The sequence below is a fragment of the Triticum dicoccoides genome, chromosome 1B (genome assembly GCF_002162155.2).
Source record: "Triticum dicoccoides isolate Atlit2015 ecotype Zavitan chromosome 1B, WEW_v2.0, whole genome shotgun sequence".
Taxonomy (NCBI): Eukaryota; Viridiplantae; Streptophyta; class Magnoliopsida; order Poales; family Poaceae; genus Triticum; species Triticum dicoccoides.
The window spans coordinates 453976788-453994435 of record NC_041381.1 but is presented as its reverse complement, the minus strand read 5'-3'; the positions used below and the strand labels follow the sequence as shown (position 1 = coordinate 453994435).

Here is a 17648-nt window from a genome sequence, read left to right as displayed (position 1 = left end):
ACCGACGGGAGCCGTCTGGGCGACGCGGGCGGCGAGAGCAGCCCGGTGCTCGGCGCGAGCTCGGCGAGCGTCTGCCATGAATGCGCACCCCTACCTGGCGCGCCAAATGTCGGATATCGGGTTCCGGCAAAACCCTTAAGGTTCGAACTCTGGGGTGCGCATGAAGATCTTCTCCCTACCGATTCTCGCCCCAAAGCCTCGCCGCGAATCTAAGCTAGCATGATGAACAACACAAGAGACACAAGATTTATACAGGTTCAGACCACCGTTGTGGTGTAATACCCTACTCCTGTGTGTGGTGTGGATTGCCTCTTGGGCTGATGATGAACAGTACAGAGGAAGAACAGCCTCGCGAGAGGTGTTCTTGAGCTGGAGTGGTGCTCCACTTGTTCTGGTTTCGGTGAGGTCTAGATGAGATGCCTTCCTACTGTGGTGGCTAGCTCTATTTATAGAGGCCCTGGTCCTCTTCCCAAATATTGAGCGGGAAGGGAGCCAACAATGGCCATTTCGAAAGGGGACATCTAGTACAAGCTATCCTGACTAAAGATGGTCTTCGACTGCCAAAGGCTCTGGTGATGACGCCGTCTTGGGCTCCACGGTGACCTCCGTCCCGCCGCTCGGTTGGTCTTGGTCTCATTGCACCAATATGGAAACATTTGCCTGATGCCTCGGTACTCCGCACCTGTGCTGCCCTTTGCACCAAAGAGAAAACGAGGACACTGCGCAGGCTGGCGCCAACCTGGCGCCCAGCTGGTCTTGATCGTCATGCCTTGCGTCATGAGCACCTCGCGAGGTACCCCTTGCATTGATCTCTCCGCCTCCTCGCGAGCCTGCCTGGTGAGGCCGCCCTGAGGAGGCCTTGTGTCATCCGCCCCGCGAGGCTTGGCCCCTCGCGAGGGTCTTGAACTTGGGTTGTGAAGACGGGCCGTACTGGGCCACTGATTGAGCCACGCTGCAGGCCGCAGGCAGGCAAGTCTGGGGACCCCCGTTCCCAGAACGCCGATAATCACGCTCCGTGCTTTCCCCTCGCCCAAGGACTGTCTCCTTTATAAATCCAACCTCGGCCTTCCTCGACCTTCCCCCTAAACCCCCTCGCCAACACACGTCCCTGCCATTCCGATCTCATCTCAGACACCGTCGTTCATCGTCGATCTCCACGCCGGTGAGCCATCCCAACCTCCCCAATTCCAGCCATCGGCCTAGGTCAACTCCACGATCTGTCTTGACAAGCTTTTGCTCTTCGTCGTCATCTATAGGGAGCTGCAGAGCCCTCGAGCTCTGCACATTAACGCCCCATCGTTCCTGTCGTCCCTGACCGCCACCGAGACCACCCCGACCCCGCCTCGCTTCACCGCTTCCAGCGGACATCATCGCCACCTCCCCAGACCACCGGAGCACCTCCGCCATCGACGCCCGAGCCGCCCTCGCCGTCGTGCCCGTCTTTGTAAGCCGTCGTCGCGCCCACCGTTGGATTTATATTCTACGCCCGAGATTAGAAGTAGTGCTGGGGTAGGTTTATTTTTTTATATCAGTTTTTAATAGACGATTAGATCGAACCGGCCCAGCCGGTTTTCTATTAGTTAAACGCACTGGCACAATTTTGTTAGATCTCGGCCGAGCGCCTTTTAGTTACGGATCGCACACATCCTAGCCCAATAGCAGTATGCCAAGTAGCGTAGCCGTTCTGTTTTTTTATTATTTTATTCTCGTTTCTGTTTAAAAATGGATTAGTTTCAATCTTAGAAAATTCATATCTCCTAGGATTTTTAGTATTTTAATTTGGTTTATTTTGCATTATATCAGGATTTTTATGAAGTTTCTGTAATATCAAGTTTGACTAGATTTGGAAATTTGAATGTGGATTTACATGATTTTTTTCCAGATCACTAGATTGGCTATAACTTGAGCTAGGAATATTTTTTTAGTGATTCTTTTTGCTGCTGGTTCTTTGTGACATTGTTTATCAGTAGGAATTAATTGGTGAATTTTAGGATTATTTAAAATTAGGTTTTCACGAAAATAGTGTTGTTTTAGTGTTTTATAGCTTTTGTGCTATTTCTTTTCATTTTAATTGCTTTAAATTGTTTCTTTTGTTCTTTTTGACATGTTAATATTAGTTTCTGTATAGTTAACAGTAGCAATTTTATTTATAGTAAAAATTATTTTTGTATTTTATTTCTTTTATCTTACTAGAAATCTTGTTTTGAGCATTATAGGAGTTTTATAAATGATTTTCATGTGTTTCTTTTTGCATAAAATTTTCTATGTGATTTTCATTCTGTCATTTATCAAAAACTTTACTTTTGTTCTGTTAAAAATTTATTAGTGGCAAAAAACTTATTTGTAGCTTGTTTTACTAGTAGGAGGACATTGCTTAGAGTTTTGGTGAATTCTTTGTTTTCATTTTTGGTTTTCAATGTGTGTTACATTGATTGTTTATTTACTACTTTTACTTGCTTTTATTTTATTATTTTTGTGTGATGGTACGCTTATTTATGTCTTGTTTATTTTGATAGAGTATTTGGAGTGGGAGGCTTGTTACTATGAGTCTTTAGATTTTGAAGATCGTCACCAAGGCAAGTCATTTGATCATGAATTTTATTACCTATGATTTTTATTGCATTAGTTGATATCCTCCCCACCATGCATGCAAGTAGGTGAATTTAAGTTATGTTCTTGAGTAGTATCATGTGGTAGGATGAACCCAAACCCCCCTTGTTACTAATGCCTGGGACATTGTAGTTATTTTGCCATGCTTCATAGACGGGGTTGGTTGAGTGAATTACATGGGAGTTAAGTTGATGAATACAACCCCCAAGATGGACTTCAACTCACTACTGGTTGGAGGACGGATGGATGGGCACCCTGGAGTACCCAGTGGTTGACCCAAGGATGCATGGAGAAGTGCCATGACATCTTGCGGAAAGTTTCACCCAGCCACGAAGAGACGGATGGATATACCTTGACCAGAAGCTCACTTGTGCAGCCGCAAGTCACAATGGGCTATGGCTTGGTCGGCCCTAGGTGTGACTCTGGACGGACGGTTCCAGCAGATGTAGAAGAACGGTAAGAAATGGATGGGCACCGGAAGCGGCCCAGAGGAACTCTACGGAAGACCTTGTTTCGTTCATCCCATCTTCAAACACCATGCAGTGCGAGGACATAAAGAAGGGAACGATTCTTGCGGGTAAGGTGCACAAGACTCTATAGAGTGGAAAAATATAACCGATTAACCGTGTCCCCAGTTACGGACATATGAGTCTCTGGAATTGAATTTATTCGGAACTCTCAACACCAAACATAATTAAGTGATTGAGGGGTTATTAGTGATTTCAGGTAAGATACACTCATTGGCGGAACCATCTCAATAACAACAAATATTTTGTAGTAATTGCAAGCAAGTCTTTTTGTTGTAGGGAAAATTTTGCCTTTCACAAAAACTTAAACTTAGAGCCCCACCGCCAAATTTCATATAGTGATAGCATTTTATTATTGTTCTCCCTCTATGACTTGCTGGAATATTCAAAATGCCGACCTAAACGGCTGCAACATCTTATGTTGTAGAGGATTATTCCAACCATGAGTGAGGCTACCATCCACGCTCGGTGATTGCCCTTTAGAGTAGGATGGACTCGCTTTTCGTCTACGCTTCCGCGGTGGTTTTTCTCATGAGTTGGCCTTCGATCGAATTTATTCTCATATAATAAAGACTCTATATGAGATTCGTGTAATAAAGCAGGTGTGATTGAACTTTGATATTTTCATCAAAGTACTATGTGTGCGAACATGATCTTGGGCTGGTACAAATACACAAAGACTTGACCGTTTTCGGGTTGGGTCGCCACAAATGGATAAAGTGTAACCAAAACAAATGAGTGAAAATGAAAGTTGAAACTGAAATTGATGAAGTGTCAAGCAAATATGTATAGACTATCAACATTCTCCGAGATATGGTTTTGAAGTAATTCAGGTCGCATCAGTCACCAAGCGCGGGACCGCCCACTAATGAAGCTTGCATAGTCGACTAAGAAATCAAAATCAAAAATTCAGTCAAATATCAGGTGACTATGCACCAGCCAGACCCGCAATGTTGTATGGCGCTGAGTGTTGGTCGACTAAAAGGCGACATGTTCAACAGTTAGATGTGACGGAGATGCGTATGTTGAGATGGATGTGTGGCCACACAAGGAAGGATAGAGTCTGGAATGATGATATACGAGATAGAGTTGGGGTAGCACTGATTGAAGAGAAGCTTGTCCAACATCGTCTGAGATGGTTTGGGCATGTACAACGCAGGCCTCCAGAAGCTCTAGTGCATAGCAGGCGACTAAAGCGGGCGGAGAATGTCAAGAGAGGCCGGGGTAGACCGAATCTGACATGGAAGGAGTCCGTTAAGAGAGACCTAAACGATTGGAGTATCACCGAAGAACTAGCTATGGACAGGGGTGCATGGAAGCTTGCTATCCATGTGCCAGAGCCATGAGTTGGTCGTGAGATCTTATGGATTTCATCTCTAGCCTACCCCAACTTGTTTGGGACTAAAGACTTTGATGTTGTTGTTGTTGTTGTTGTTGTTGTTGTTGTTCTATCTTGTTACGGAATACTAAGTAATTTCGTATGTATTTTGGAGCCAATAAATGTCATAATCTTGATATGGAGTACTAATTAAGTTTGTTTGTAAATAATTTTGGGAACCAATAAAATGTCGTAATGTTTGGAAACCTAATTAATTTTGTATAGTTATTTTTAGGATGCAATAATTGCCCTAATTTGTGTTATGGAATGCTAATAAATTCCTTGTTGATATTTTGTAGCCAGACAATCAATACCTACATGATATTCCATGATGTGCGTATAATCTGAGGATCCTAATTAATTACGGCGAATTGTAAAAAGGAAACACACCAAAAAAAGGAATGAATAAAATGGCAAAATTTGATACTCAAGAATCGGCCGTGCCTCTATATAAATACCAGAAGGAACCAGCTAGGTAGTACAAGTCTACAACAACCATACCAAAAGGATTTAGGAGAAGAAAACAGTAAACAATTTCTTTATGGCTCTAATCCGGATCAACACAAGTGTTCTGTGCTTGATGACACTTTTGATGGTTTCAATCACTTTGTTGTCGTGTGAAGCATCCGGGAGGAACATAGGTACATCTCTGTTTAGCAGAGCTTATCAACTACTCACATATATAGGAATTTGTGGTTTCCTGAAGCAAGATATACAAATTGATCCTATTTGCACATATATTTTTCTGCTCCCAATGGTATCATTGTTTCTTGTAAGGTTATTAGGCAATGACATAAAAGATATCAGTAGTTGTTCTAGTGTATGAATAGTGCATGGTTTTCATAGAATCCGAGTTTAAGTACGACCAGCAACTGCAACAGGTTGTAGAATCCGGGTTTAAGTACGACCTGCAACTGCAACAAGTTCTGTTGGCACCTTTTATCTTTTATTATCGTAGGAATGGAAGCCAACACTAGCGTCGATGGCTACATGGAACCCTACACTCCTTGTACAGACTAGTGGGTGCGCCTCTTGAGCAAAAGCTCTGCGGTGCCAGGTAGGTGACACCCATTCCAATTTCTTTTCTGTGTGGTGTTTGGCACATGGCTGACCTCCAACAAAATGGATGAGGTTAACCACAATACGTAGCAACTAATATTAGTTTCCAATGTCCTAGTTGCTGTTATATCAAAGCCCCGACACCAAACTTCATTAAAATACAGGGAAGAATTTACAGGATCAGTTCTAGGAAAATAGGAATTTACATGGTCAATTTTCAAGAGAACAAAGATGCGACTCTACAGGACCAGTTCTAAGAAAATAGGAATTTACAGGGTCAATTTACAGGAACAGTTCTAAGGAAACAGGAATTTACAAGGTTAATTTTCAAGAAATAGAGTTGCAACTCTATACATGTCCTCAGAGAGCATGATGATTACACTACCCACATAATGCACTCTCCGCGGGGATAAAGATAAAACAGCAGGAACATGATTCGAAACAAGACAAGCAGCTTGCAGCTCTCCAGGGTACCTAATCAATGATAACCTCAAACTCCCTGTTCGCAAAATTCTATTCTGTCAGTGTTCTTTCCAAAAGATTCAGTGTATTAATATCAACGTAATATCAATCTGTTGTTATCAGGGTACTTATAGATGAGCTACCTAAAGTGTAAATACAACTGATTAGTAGAAAGCAAGTCTGCAACTATTCTGCCCTCTATTCCTCTAGGTACAGGCAAATGCAGCTAATTTTAATTCTTTTTCTAGGCAGGCGGCCAGTTGTGCTGAAGGATGCCAGAGACCTTTACATAAAACTCAAATCATGAATACTCTAACGAAAAAATCAACAGGTGCTTTCAAATAACAGGAGACAGGTATCCCACGCTATGGCATAAACGATTTCTCTGGCACGTACCACCAGCTATAGTAGTGTAGGTGGTAGAGAATGAGCAGATAGTTGTATGTAAGCACAAACAATGCAATTGCATTTGGACTATCTACCACACTACGAGTAGTAGTAGGCCATATAGTAATATAGATACACCGAGGAAGCTAAGGTTTACATTTTTAACTAAGTAATGGTCTGATTCATCAATTGCACTATGAGAATTTCCCAAATCTACTTTGTTCATAATCCCATAAAGCAACACCATAATACTAAATCTGTTATAAGAACCAAATGCATCATGCATAATGGAGAATATTTCGCAGTAATTAAAATTTAAATTAGTACCAAATCGTCGAGACCCCAGGAATGGCTCTGCATCATCAGTCACGCCTACTGATCCTAAAATTGGAAGGAAGCAAAGCTTAGTGATAGCTACAAGACCCGACAAATAAATTCAGACGGAATTGATGAACTGTTGGCATCATCAAGTGAAAATTGTAAAAAATACAATTGCTTAGATAATATCATTGAAACTGTATCGAGCACACTATGGTAAATATTGCATGAGAAACTGAAGCAAGACATAAGCATATATACAGTCTGCTTCAAAACACAAGCATATGACAATGGAATCAGACACGACAAAGTTTGGATTTTAATAATCATCCTTGCACAAAGTTTGAAGCGTCCAAAATAGAGGATGCCTAGGAGTATCATAGTGCCAACCACGGAAACCAAGATCTTCAACAAAAACAATTATTTTCCTCCTACAATTGCCTGCATCTCAGGATAATTTCATAAATACAATTCATGCTAACCTTATAGTTAGAACAAATCATTAACAAAAGGAGAAGAGTCAACACTATTTTTGTATTTGACTTCATATTTCAGAGAAAGAGCATAACTACTATGGAAACAGAGTAGTACAAACGCTGGAGTTTCTCCTGGTTCCTTCAAATGTGACTATCAATATGTGACAATGCAGAAAAGGCATCTTGGTTTAATATGATTAATAAAATAGCAAGTAAAATTCAGTAGAATAAGGGAGCTATTTATCCAGTGTTATATTTGCCTTCCCCATTGATTCTCCATATTTACGTGCTCTCCAAATAACCCAAGAGAAGTAGAAAAATAAGCAACTAATCAAGGGAAAACAAATGTAGCAAATGCACAAGAATATTTTTACAAACTGAGAAGATTATAGATCCGGGTAGCATGAATGTCCACCTCGATTGATTGAAGATTACATGAGCTTAAATCGATCCAGGGATGTGACATACATCACCGAATGGAGTCGATCATGGGGAAGGATGTGGCATGGAGTGAGCATAGATGGGAACAAAGAGGGAGAGAGGGAAGGGTTGGGCGAAGCTTACCTTGGCATGTTGGTAGCAGATGCGCCCCTCACTGGTCGACACAAGCACCACTCCCCAAGCCATGCCCATGATCTTGACCGCCGCTCCCACCAGCTGTAGACGCCGCTGTACTCACCGATGTCCTGCATCGCTCGAGCCACCACCAACAGAAACTCGTATCATTTGTGAGAAATTAAACTCAATTGTATCCAGCGTGATAATCAAAACAATATGTATGAACTATCAATTGCTTAAATTTGACATGAAAATGCAGCAAATAACTGGCTGGTACGAGAAGGAGGCAATGCAGCCAAGAAACCCTCCTTATACCTAAAATATACAATGTTACCATCAGTACATCATGTGAGCCTACGAGCATAAAAACCTTGCATCCCAGGCCAATTGCATATCCAGCCATGTACATCAAGCTAGCCTTGTAGGACAACAGAATAACCAAAGGGAGAAAATTAACAGTGCCATCCCTTCTGCACAGAAGGTATCAACCTAACATAGCTGAACCAGATGCCCAATTCATGCACATCCAATGCCATCCTACAAGAACAAGTCTCTTAAATTATCAGGACTTGTTACTTGCAGGTGTCAATTAGTGAAACAAAAGTGCAAAGTGGCATACTTGACAGCAAGGTCATTCGCCGTTCACCAACATCGGGTGGCCGTGTCGCGCGGTCGATTTTCTTCGCCCGTTCCACTGAAATCCGATGCGAGATAGGAGAGGAATTTGGTGCAGAATTGTCAAATAAATTTTAAAAATTGATGTCAGTGTGGCAGGAAGAGCAGGCATCCATCGAATTTGGGGGATTTAACATGCGACACAGAGAGAGAGAGAGAGAGAGAGAGAGACCACACAAAAGGGCAGGAATCATCACATGACAATTGTGATGAAACAAACAAACAAACAAACAAACAAACAAACAAACAAACAAACAGAGCATAGATGTAATGTGATCAACAAAATCGTGATCACATGACAATTGTGATAAATCATCACATTTATGGTTCAGACCAACAAAATTTCCAAATCACTTGATATTGGCTACCAACTCTCAGTTAACATGGCAGCAGCAAACTATGGCAGAGGAGAAATAATGGTCTCCAACATGTCCAGATTGTGAAGATAGACTTTTTTTTGCGGGAAGGGAAGAGAAAAGACTGCCTAATCATAGTTAGTCGTGTGGTAACCACACATTGGCCCACAAAGAAGGGAGCCATTTTAAATCTTCCCCAAATAGTTACCACAATAGTGAAATCTGAAATGCATCATGGGTTACCACTCCCATCCAACTCCAAATATCCATGGCACAACCCCACACTGGCTAGGAACTGGGTTGCACTAAGCCCGGCACTTTTTGGGCTTCTTCATGAATCCAGTTTTCAGGTAAGGTCAAATCATCTTACTGAATACAGTAGATATCTGAAAGAAAGCAACGGAACGAATCGTTTTTGTAAACATACAAGGGGGCTCAAATAGTGTAAGCATCTATGTTTTCAAGGCGTCGCCTAGGCGTCGCCTAGGCGACACTTAGGCGTCAGAGCGCTCGGGGACGTCAAGGCGTCGTCGTCGCCTTAGTTTTCTGTCTAAGGCGTCCGCCTTCTGCTGTTGAGGCGTCCAAGGCGTCGCCTAGGCGGATAAGGCGCCGCTTTAGTTGATTTTGGACGCCCTGGACATGCGTGGGCAGGTTGAGCGGGAACCAGCAGCTGGCGCGCGCCAGAAAGAGGAATTGGCGGGAGGGAAGAGAAATTGGGCGGGAGAGAGGGGGTAAACAGAGGCAGGAGAGAGAGGGGAACACACCCGTGACTCCAAATCGAGGGGAAAAGAGAGAGGAGCTCTCTCCTCTCACGCCGCCGGCCCAGATCCGCTACTCCTCCGCCGGCCTCCCCCTGTCCGGCCAAGCTCCTCCTCCACAGGCCCTTCCCCTCTCCGGCCAAGATCCATCTCCGCCGGTCCTCCCCCTCTCCAGCCAAGCTCCTCCGCCATATTAGTACCCCTACCGCCTAATAATAAGTGTCTAAGGCGTCGCCTCGCCTCGCGCTTTGAGCGCCTAGGCGTTGAGGCGCCCCCCCAGCGCCTTAAAGCGCCTGGGCGCCTTGAAAACATAGGTAAGCATGGTAGCTTAACCAATGAATCAAAAGGATCATCTAGACCAAGGTATGGGTTCACTTGCTTCAATGGATGATGGGGGATTTTACCCTCTTTTCGGGAGAAAAAAAATGGGTATACTTGCTTGAGGAGGAAAGATAAGAATAGAAGAAGATATAACAGTGACAATGGGGTTCCAAGTTATTCACCTGGCAGTAGTTCCCCCCTTCCCACTGTCTCCACTTCTCTTTCCCCATAAAAAAACTGAGAGACCACCAATGCTGGCTGTCGTGGAGGGGGAGGAGCTGAGAAGCATTCCTAAAGAGAAAGCAGTTGCATCCAGAGTAGAGACAAAGCCAGCAAGCAAGAACAAAAAAGAGCAATTGCATCAAACAAAGGTGTTTTTCTTCATGCCATCATATTTTTTTTCTCACATACAAGCACAAATCCCATGTCACCACAATGGTTTCATTAACGGAAAGCTGGCGACATGAAGAAAATAGTGAAATGGTTTAAGGCACAAAATACTTAGGACATAACAGCACCATCACCTCAGTTTTATAGCAGAAACCATTGAGGTGGGAATTTGATTTAAACATCAGTATAAATTATGGATTTAGGCCTAATATAAATGCTGGGTTTAAAGGCGAGAGTTCGGGATTTTTCTCAGCACACAAGAGCATTTTAGGTCCCAGAAATCACTGTCCTTTGAATTAGAGGATCAATTTGGGGATTTTGTCTCAGCACACAAGAGCATTTTAGGTCCCAGAAATCTCTAGATCAATTAGAGGACAGTTCAAGGTGTTCAGGAGTGATAGAGAACATCAACCTACAGTGATGTCGGAGCAGCTCTGTCGTGGCTGCATACTCCAGCTCCAGTGTGCACCGTCCAGCGGCAACGCTGCGGCCACTATCTGCAATTCAAAAACCAGAGACCAAAATCAGGGAGATTAGAGTGTCAAGTGATGGGGAAAAAGTAGGGGAATAGCATCAGCAAAGATGAAGGATTTCGGATCCAGTGGCAAACATAAATCTACACTCATGTAGCACTACTGAGGAGAGCGACCTGGACCTGGAGGCAGAAAGCAGAGGAGTTGAGGAAGAAGAGAGCGTGTGTTGGCAAGGTCTAACTCGGTGCCTGGCTCCGGGTTGAGACAGGGGAGTGAGCTAACATACACAACTAATAGTACAAGCTCTAAACTGACTCACTAATACATGTGCTTACAACACAAACTAATAGGTTTAAACTGTACAATTACTGCAACGATGTATTTTACCTCTTAAAAGTCAAGACTCAATTTAGCTTCGGAACATATATACACCGAACTGCAAAAGACGAAAAGGACCAGAAAAGAAACACAGGGAGAAAAGCCAATTTAGCTACGAGTATTCAGGCAAACCTCTCCTTTGCTCATGTAGATTGATGATGACCTTAATATCATCATAATCTAATTCCAAAGCACCCGAAATAGTCATTAGTGCCCAACTGAACCTAAGCATTGAAAGGAACTAATGTAGAGGAAATGAAAGGAGAGCAAGTTTATCATCAATAGCTCATATCGGCAGAAAGTATATCACCAATAGCGCGGATAAAAAATCTGGAGGTAGCGATGGCATATACCCATATGAGGGAAAGGGTAGGTTTAGGTACCTGGATGGATTTTACACCTTAGAAGCAGCACCTCTCAATGGTGATCTACTACCTGCAGCAAACACTGTTGATAAATTGGGAAAAGGAAAAAGTAATTCAGAAAAAAATTGTGACAGCAATGGATGCTAAACGTCCAAACATCAATTATTTTACAGGCATGGATACACTTCTAATTAAAAGACAGTCGTTTCCCTAGTTACAATATTACATGTGTGATTCTCCAACGTCATATGTCACACATGCTTTTCCTGATTACAACAGAGGAGAAGCCACGATCGGACTACGCACAACATGTTTTTTGGACACCCAGCTCAAACTTCCCTGCAAGGCCTTTGACACGACATTGCGATGCCTGCTCACCGTAATGCTGAATGTTTTCTTTTGTCCAACCTTGGAGAACACCAGCGTCTCTGGGTAGACTCGCACTCTCAGAGACTTGGGAACCTCCATCTTCAGTGTGTATACTGAATTTATTGGCCCCACATTTGTCACGGTTCTGTTCACCGTGAATGGCCTCGTCCTGAGTGGCACTGTTATGGATGGGTAGTTCAACTGTGCCTCTGGTATCTTGGGAAGCATTTTGCAGGACAATGTCGGGTCACGCGCAATGGTTGCCAAGCCCTGATCACCGAGGAGAGCACATATGTAGCCAGCATACTCAGTGATGCTAAGGTCATACACAAGGCCCGGATCAATAGCTTTTATAGGATTGGCATGGCCAGCACCCATGGCATACGCGGTTGCCCTCTGATGCTGCTCGTCCAAGATCGGGCCACCAGCGCTGTCCGTGATGTCAGCTGTGGTGAGGATGGCTGACTTGATAGCAGCAGCAGACCAATCAGGATGGGAGCTCTTGACAAGCGCAGCGATTCCACTGACATGTGGAGTCGACATGGATGTCCCTGATCTAATGTTGAATGGCCCAGATCCAAGAATGGTGAGCGGTGGCCATGCAGCAATGATGTTGAGCCCGGGTGCTAATATATCTGGCTTTAGCACACCGGGGCTGTATGTGCTGGGACCGCGGGATGAGAATGCTGCGACGGTGGGAGATGGATGGACACCAAGTAAAGTGTTCTTGTATATAACATTGGCACTGGCTTTGCTTGTTGTCCTCACATACTCTGTGATTTTCTTGCCATCAGCCACAGTCACTTGCACAACATTACTGCCATAGTCCTCCAGAAGGGTGGTGAAGCCAGCATCTTTCCTGTTGATCAGGACTATGCCAGCCGCCCCGGCACTCATGATGCCACTGATGTCAGACTGGTTGATTGCTGACCCTGTGTCATTCATTGGTCCTGTGTTATGGCAAATCACAATTTTGCCAGCCACATTTCTTCCAGCCAATGATGACTTGCAGTGTTTGTTCCAATACAGAGGAACAGAGCTGGAGCTTGAGTTCGCAGTCTGATTGAAAGCTTCCCCACTGATGTGATCGCCATTGCCAAGCTGCACAACGGTCTGGAAGCTTCGGTCCACCGAGCCAGCTGCAACTGTGAGCAACCATGGTGCAGAGTTGGCAATAAAGGACCTTGGCCCGTTGTTACCAGCTGCAGCCACGACAACAACACCCTTTGCTACCGCATTGAATGTGCCAATGGCAACCGGGTCATCAGTGAAGTTGACATCAAAAAAGGGGCCGAGGGAGAGTGAAAGCACATCAACACCATCCTTGACGGCTTCATCTAACCCGGCAACTATGTCCGAGGATGCACACCCAAGAATGATGCAGACCCTGTACATGGCCAAGTGTGCATGTGGAGCAATTCCGGCAGCTGTGCCCCTGCCGAGGCCATGGGCTGAGGCATGACTGACAAAGTTCCCAGCTGCGGTGGACGAGGTATGTGTTCCATGCCCTGTGTCATCTCCGGAATCATATGCTCTGGGATTACGGAATTTGGCACCTATTAATTTGTTGTTGCAGCGTGCAGCGCCATGGCATGAGCCCTTCCACTTTGATGGGGGTGGCGGGATGCCACTGTCATCAAAGGAAGGGTGCTCTGCGTATATGCCGGTGTCCAGGACCCCGATTATGACTCCTTGGCCATAGTTGGTGTCCTTCCACAGCCCGGCATCTTTCTCCAGTCCGAGGAACTTCGGAGTGTGAGTGGTGCTGGGGCGCCAGAGATGGTCTGGAAACGCCCGCAGAAACTCCTTCCTCTGGGACACCATGGCGAGGTCGTCTTCGGTGAGCCTCACGGCAAACCCCGTGAAGACCTCAGTGTAGGTATGGATGAGGCGTGGCTCATCGGAGCCGGCGAGAGGCGTTGGCAGGAAGGAATCCTGCCACCAGCGGTGGTCGTCGTCGCTGCCGGCTTCGACGGGTGGCCTCAGCAGCACAATGTATGTGTGATGGCCTGGAGAGAGGCCTGCACCTAGGTCGTTGCATAACGCAGGTGCAGGAGCATGCAGGAGCATGAGGGTGAGCGAGAAAAGTGAGATGAGGAGGTTGGCCAAGGATGCCATGGCTTGAGCTGAGGTGGTGGTGATGGAAGAAGCGAGAGGTAGAGAGGACGACGGGGCTGCTGGTGGTGGAAGCACGGCGCAGAGGAGCAAATGCTTCTTCCTCTTTCTCTTGGTGGTGGTGGTGGTGGAATCACGGTGGAGAGCAGCAAATGCTTCTTCCTCTTTCTCTTGGTGGTGGTGGTGGTGGTGGAAGCACGGTGGAGAGCAGCAAATGCTTCTTCCTCTTTCCCTCACTCTACCTCGGTTGGTTTTGGGAGAGAAAGAAAGGGGGGCAGAGCACAAGCACAGCAATGGCTTCGGGCCTCAACGTTAAATGCTGCGTGCTGAACCTTGCACGCCCGCCTAGATGCTCCTGTGCCTATATGTGAGTCAAATCACATTGTTCTGTGCGGTTCCTCCTGGCAGGGAGACACACAAGTGATGCCCTGACACCCCTACATGGCGTAGGGAGACGCTCGTGTCGAGCTTGCGCTGGTCGAGAGAAAGCCTCCGCAAGAGAGAAAAGTTGAGCTTCCATCTATGGAAAAAGAGGAAGTTCCGCTGCTGGTGCGTGGTGGTGGAAGGAAGTGACCGAGAGGACGACGCTACGTGTCGAGTGTTGCGCTAGCATGGTTTCAGTTTCAGCTAAGTTAAAATCAAAAGCGGAGCTAAGCCATAGTTAGCGTTTTTTATTTGATGCAAAAATCAGTAGCAAATCAAAGCATTAGGATTAGGATTTGGACACTAGTCCCTGCAAAGCACACAAGGGCAAGGCTATCCTTCATAGACACTGGTGTGTGTCGAGCTTGCGCTGGTGGAGAGAAAGCCTCCAAACAAGGAAAGGTTCGACCGCGTCAGCACGCAGCTTGCAGAGCTGATGGGGAAAATGGTGGAGGGAACAGAGAAGTGACCCAAAGGGAGAGAGGACAGTGGCGGTGGTGGATTGGTGGTGGGTGCACTGCAAGTGAGAGAGGTTGAGCTTCCATGATTCCATCTATGGAAAAAGAGGAAGCTATGCTGCTGGTGGGTGCTGGTGAAAGTGGCCGAGAGGACGACGCTGCGTGTCGAGTGTTGCGCTAGCCTGCTTTAAGTTTCAAGTTGGATTGAAATTAAAATAGCGGGGCGGGACAAGATGTTTATAGCGGAGTTAAACCATAATTAGCGCTTTCTGATGAAAAAAATCAGTAGTAAATCAAAGCATCGGGATTTGGAAAAGAGAGGAGGGAGGAGCTCAGCTTGCCTGGCGAATTGGCGATGGATGATCTGGACGAGGCCGGGACTCGCGCATCGTCGCCTTCGTGGCGCGGAAGCGGAAGCAGCCGGCGCCTCCTCGCCGCTGCACAATCCATACGGTGCCTCCCTCCCGTACTCCAGCAACTCGCCGGCGCTGCGCCTGCCGACCCCGTGCGCTCCGCCTCGGGCCCTCGGCGACGAACTCCTGCCGCGACCTCTCCGGGACGGGCCGGCGCTCTGCGTCTCCCGCCCGCGGCTGCCTCGCACTTGCCGCCTCGGGCCCTCGGCGACGAACTCCTGCCGCGGCCTTCGGGCCGGGGCGCCGCCCTGCGTCTCCCGGCCGCGGCTGCCTCGCACTTGCCGCCCACGCCTCCGACCCGCAACCCCACTTCCGCCGCCTGCGGCGTTGAAGTCGCCGTCTCCGCCCATGGCCCGGGCCTGGGTGGCTGGAGATCCACCGGAGGGAGAAAGAAGGGGAAAAGTGGATGGAGTGGTACTAATTGGCTAGAGAGAGAACCCGAGAAATGTCCGCTTACAGTCGTGTTAATCCGTTGGAGACGTTCAGTGCCGTAGGGGCAGCTGGGTGTGCGTGTTCCCTGCAATCGCGTTGCTTTCCTGTCAGCTGTAGCGTACTTTGGCCTGGCGCTTTCTCATGTCCTGTGCCACATTCCAACTCTGTTTTACTTTTTTCTTTTCTTTTTTTGATTTGAGTTGTCAGGTCTGTTTTCTGTGGAGCTGACCGGCCCTAATAAAGTTCTGCCTCAGCTCAGGCCATCCAAACAAATGATGGGTTGCCGTTTTCTCAAAACTAAAATAAATATTGCAATTACCCCGCAAAAAAATTAAATATTGCAATTTTCAGATAACTTGCAGGTTCAGGTCAACTCATTTAGAGGGAGAGAGATCCAGAAATCTGTTGGCTTTCGTATATTAAGCAGGGGAGAAGCGGACAGAGGTGAAGTTGCTACGATCAAGTGATCGCGGTAACGTGGGAGTTAGCCGAGTTAAAACGAAAATATCGACCCAATAAACAAGGCCAGAACAATGCTAATATCTCATCCTGGATCACCCAGGTGGTCTCCAGGCATCGCATCCCTGCGAGAAGCCAATGATCTCTATTACGTTCAATTCTGATCATGGTCAAGCTGACCGTGGATCACTTATCATGGAAGCATCTCTCGCTACGCTCACTCAACAAGTGTGAGGCTACCAACATTAGCATAGTCTTTAATATTTTCATTTCTCGGGGTGGGGGCAGCAGAGTTGATCACTACTGTTGCACGGTGGACAGAATTAGCAGTAGGAGGCCAGTTTATAGGGTTGAGGTGTTGCAGCCAGGCTAGAGAGAAACATTGTGCCATACCTCTCTTGCGGTCAGGCATTCTCAGAATAGATGGAATAGAGTTTTCCAAATTGCGCATCCGTATGGGGCAAAAGTAACCGTTGATCCATCCTCTTCTCTTGAGCCTATTGTTGCACCAGAGTCTGTTTTGCATGAGCAGTCGGGCGGCTTAGTTTTTCCTGGTGCCCAAGCAGACTAGAACAAACTCTTGATGTTCGAGGATGTAGGCCCCTAGAACTGCATCAAGTAGGTGGATCTCGTTGAATATTCTCCAGAGGCATTTAAACTCCAACTGATCTCGTCAGATGTGGTCTCACTTAGGCTAGAGTAGATGTTACGGGTGAACCTCCATAGCACGATGAACTCATCAACCAAGTCCATATAGTTACCTCCCCTGATATCATTCACCTAGTTGTCTTGGCGAAGGGCATCCTGGACCTTTATGTTCTTCTTTCTGCATCTCTTGTATGTCTTTGGGAAAAGAGTAGCCAGCGTCTCCATGCTGATCTAGCAGCAATGCTAGAAGCTTGATGTCCTTCCGTCTCCAACTTCAATCTTGGTCACTAACACAAACAGGGCGAGGTCGGATGCATCACCGGGCAGCTTAGAGCCAACCCAAGGTCTTTCCAGGCTCTTCCAAGCCATCCATAACCAACACAAGCATAGGGCTCTTCCAAATTTCTCTAGAGCTCCACGAACATTATTTCATCACGATATTTTGCACGCACGAAGATAATTCAACAATGTTTGTTGCCATTTTTTTTGAATTTGTTTACTATTGTATTTGATTTCATTTTTCAGAAGAATGCATTTGAGCTCGAGTGTAGAAACTCCATGTTCAAAAAGGACATGTTAATGTCAAGCCCAAGAGGAACTGCCTACACTGAAAGAAATAGTCAGAGTGTGCATCAAGCTTTAAATTTTTTTTGCAACCAAGTCTTTCTAGAGCATTGGTTCTGTTATTTTTTTCCCAAAGCTCCATGAAGGTTATTTCATCATGAAACTCTGCATGCACGAAGATAGTGCAACAATGTTTGTTGCCAAAAAATGTTTTTTTTCTTTCAACTTTTTTACAATTATTTTTTATTTATTCTTCACAAGGATGCATTTGACCTC

The 17648-nt window shown here is 45.9% G+C and overlaps 1 protein-coding gene across 3 annotated transcripts; it reads right to left on the bottom strand.

Moving 5' to 3' along the window:
- Positions 1-5723: 5723 nt before the first annotated feature.
- On the bottom strand, positions 5724-15191 carry LOC119340829 (subtilisin-like protease). 3 transcript variants are annotated; one of them, XM_037612737.1, is made up of 6 exons: positions 11870-15191; positions 11259-11367; positions 8395-10772; positions 7782-8312; positions 6751-6804; positions 5724-6073 (listed from the first exon to the last, which is right to left on the bottom strand). In XM_037612737.1, exons 1-3 carry the CDS (start codon positions 13976-13978, stop codon positions 10639-10641), a joined length of 2352 nt encoding a protein of 783 aa, XP_037468634.1. In that variant the 5' UTR covers positions 13979-15191; the 3' UTR covers positions 5724-6073; positions 6751-6804; positions 7782-8312; positions 8395-10638. The 3 variants fall into 3 exon arrangements, 1 of the variants encoding a protein (XP_037468634.1); XR_005164714.1 differs by lacking the exons at positions 11259-11367; positions 11870-15191 and having other exon boundaries at positions 7782-7903; positions 8091-8312; positions 8395-10635; XR_005164711.1 differs by lacking the exons at positions 11259-11367; positions 11870-15191 and having other exon boundaries at positions 8395-9439; positions 9571-10635.
- Between the last annotated feature and the right edge of the window lie 2457 nt (positions 15192-17648).